At 32.3% G+C, this 2,533-nt stretch overlaps 1 protein-coding gene across 1 annotated transcript; it reads left to right on the top strand.

The window, feature by feature from the left end:
* Positions 1–385: 385 nt before the first annotated feature.
* Positions 386–1,479, top strand: or30bt1 (odorant receptor family 30, subfamily BT, member 1). The gene has a single exon (XM_056271923.1). The coding sequence runs from the start codon at positions 394–396 to the stop codon at positions 1,378–1,380; it is 987 nt and encodes a 328-aa protein (XP_056127898.1). The 5' UTR covers positions 386–393; the 3' UTR covers positions 1,381–1,479.
* The last annotated feature ends 1,054 nt before the right edge of the window (positions 1,480–2,533 follow it).

Below are 2,533 nucleotides of genomic sequence, written 5' to 3'. Positions count from 1 at the left end.
AAAAATTAGACTTAAATATCTTTGACTCAGACAAATGTTTTTAGAAAGAAGTATATTGTAAGTAAATGATTCTCTTGGTATTCCAGAGTTAGATCAGATGCTTTTCCAGATTATTATAAAACTTTAGTCAATATTTTTTAGATAATAATGTGCTAATTCCTGTCATTTCCTGTATTTTAAAAAATGATAAAATACAATTTAATATTTTAACTGGTTGTTATGACTCTGTGATCAAATATTATTGTATAATATTATATATATATATATATATATAGATTATAGAGTAATTTGTGCTATATATGATTAATGCCAAACCAGCATTATAACAATGCATAAAAGAAAATGCATTTCAGTGTACCTTAATCTATTTTATCATCCAGCCATCAGATCGTCATGTCAGCCGGAAACATCAGCTTTGTTAAGGATTTTTTCATTGTTGGTTTTCCTGGGCTTCAAACAGAATACTATGGCACGGTAGCTGCTCTGCTATTTTTTGTCTATGTGTGTATCTTAGTGGGGAATGGGATATTTCTAGTAATTTTTGCTTTAGAAAAATGCCTACATAAACCTATGTATTATGTCATCTTAAACCTGGTTGTAAGTGATATATTATTCAGCACTACTACCTTACCAAAAATTATTACTAGGTATTGGTTCCAAGCTGGTAGTATTTCATTTGGCGGTTGCTTCATTCAAATGTATTTTGTGCATTATTTTGGTTCAGTCAATGCTTTTATCCTGGCAATAATGGCCTTTGATCGGTATGTAGCCATCTGTAATCCTCTAAGATATCCTAATATACTCACAAAATCGAACATTTTCTATCTTTGTCTCATTGTATGGGTGCAAGGACATGCATCCTCTTTAATGATGGCAATAAGGGCATACCCTCTGCCTTACTGTGCAGAAAACACCATTATGCACTGTTACTGTGATCATATTTCTATCACATCACTTGCATGCACTAACAGGGCACTGTACAGTGTTCCAGCCTTTGTATTTGCTATGGTTGTGTTGCTCAGTCCTCTGACTTTCATTGTTTTCTCTTATTGCACCATCATTGTGGTAGTTCTGCGTATATCGAGCGCTCAAGGAAGAATGAAGACTTTCTCCACCTGCAGTCCTCAGCTCATCATAATAGCTCTCTATTTTCTACCCAGGTGTTTTATTTATTTGGCTGGCAATATTGGTATCAACTTCAGCACTGATTTACGATTAGTCATTATTATGATGTATAGTCTGTTTCCACCCATGATCAACCCCCTCATATACTGTTTAAGGACAAAAGATGTCAAGGAAAGCTTACTTAAAAGGCTAAAATTTTCAAAAAATCCCCAAATTAATCCAACAAAAGTTAATGTATCCACTGTGTGTACATAAATTATTACAGCAGTCATACATTAGAAAAAACTTCAAAAACAAAATAGTATTCTTTGAATGTCATGCAGCATACTGAACTAGAGCAACTGTAAGAACATAGGATTTATCCACAAAAATATCATAGGAAAGATATATTTTGTCTTTTGCTTATATTCCAGTGCTCACATTTTAATGCTCTGCTTTTTGAAGCCAGGAAACGCAACTGCTGTATCTTTTACTGTAAAACATAAACTTGAAACTATATTTTAAAGCAAAAGCAAAGATCTGTGTTTGTACATGACTTAATCTAACTTTATGTGTTATTGCCACTTTATTTTCTTAAATAAAGTTTACTTACAAATTCATTGCATTTACACTGAAAAAGTCAATACATTAATTTTGTACATCGTGTGGTCATTCAAAATTATGTCAGGAACTGAATAATGGCCATTATGGAACATTTAACGACAACAATACATTCCTAAGTGTTCCCATTTTGTATAGATAATGCAACTGAAAGGCTAACTCATGTGTAGGTGTCACATATCTAATTGTTTTGATAGCATTTTATTTTTTAGATTCATAATATATTTCAAAATTGTATTACCGTAGAAATGTAGCAAATAGGTGTCTTGGTCAAATTTGTATTAAGTTACCTTACTGTTAGTTTAACAGTTTTGAAAAGAGTATGTAAATGTTCAAATTGGCCTGGATGTATATAGAGTTTTGGTGGTGGTTTTGTCTACGTAGGTGAGAAATTAATTCATGTAATTTGAAAGATGTAGTCATCAAATGCATTTTGTGCAAAAGCAATGATAAATGATCCACAGTTTAGTCCACAAAGACTGATGTTGCACTCGCTGTGTTAAGAGTTTTGAAATGTGTCCTAAGCTAGCAATTGTAAAAAACATATAATGGTTGAAAAAGTGAAATTTGTCGGATCCTAGTGGAATAATTTTCCCACTCTTTTCTGAAAGAAGACAAGTCAATAGCTGTACTTTTGTACAATTGATTTACATTTTGTTGTCTTACAGTTTTTCACATGTGCTAAGGCACATTTCTTGAAACCTTTACCTATTTTATCACAACATTAAATAAACTCAAAACCTAGTGTTCAAACTACATTAACAAAACCCTTACCCTTCTGACAAAATCAAACAATCGCCTCAAAACC

Source organism: Rhinichthys klamathensis, unplaced genomic scaffold, assembly GCF_029890125.1.
Source record: "Rhinichthys klamathensis goyatoka isolate OS25496 unplaced genomic scaffold, OSU_Roscu_1.1 h1tg000329l_1, whole genome shotgun sequence".
Taxonomy (NCBI): Eukaryota; Metazoa; Chordata; class Actinopteri; order Cypriniformes; family Leuciscidae; genus Rhinichthys; species Rhinichthys klamathensis.
This window is presented reverse-complemented; position numbering and strand designations above follow the sequence as displayed.

What these genes read in the sequence shown, in the direction of transcription:
- or30bt1 (XM_056271923.1), top strand. Translation starts at nt 394, where the DNA reads ATGTCAGCCGGAAACATCAGCTTTGTTAAGGATTTTTTCATTGTTGGT.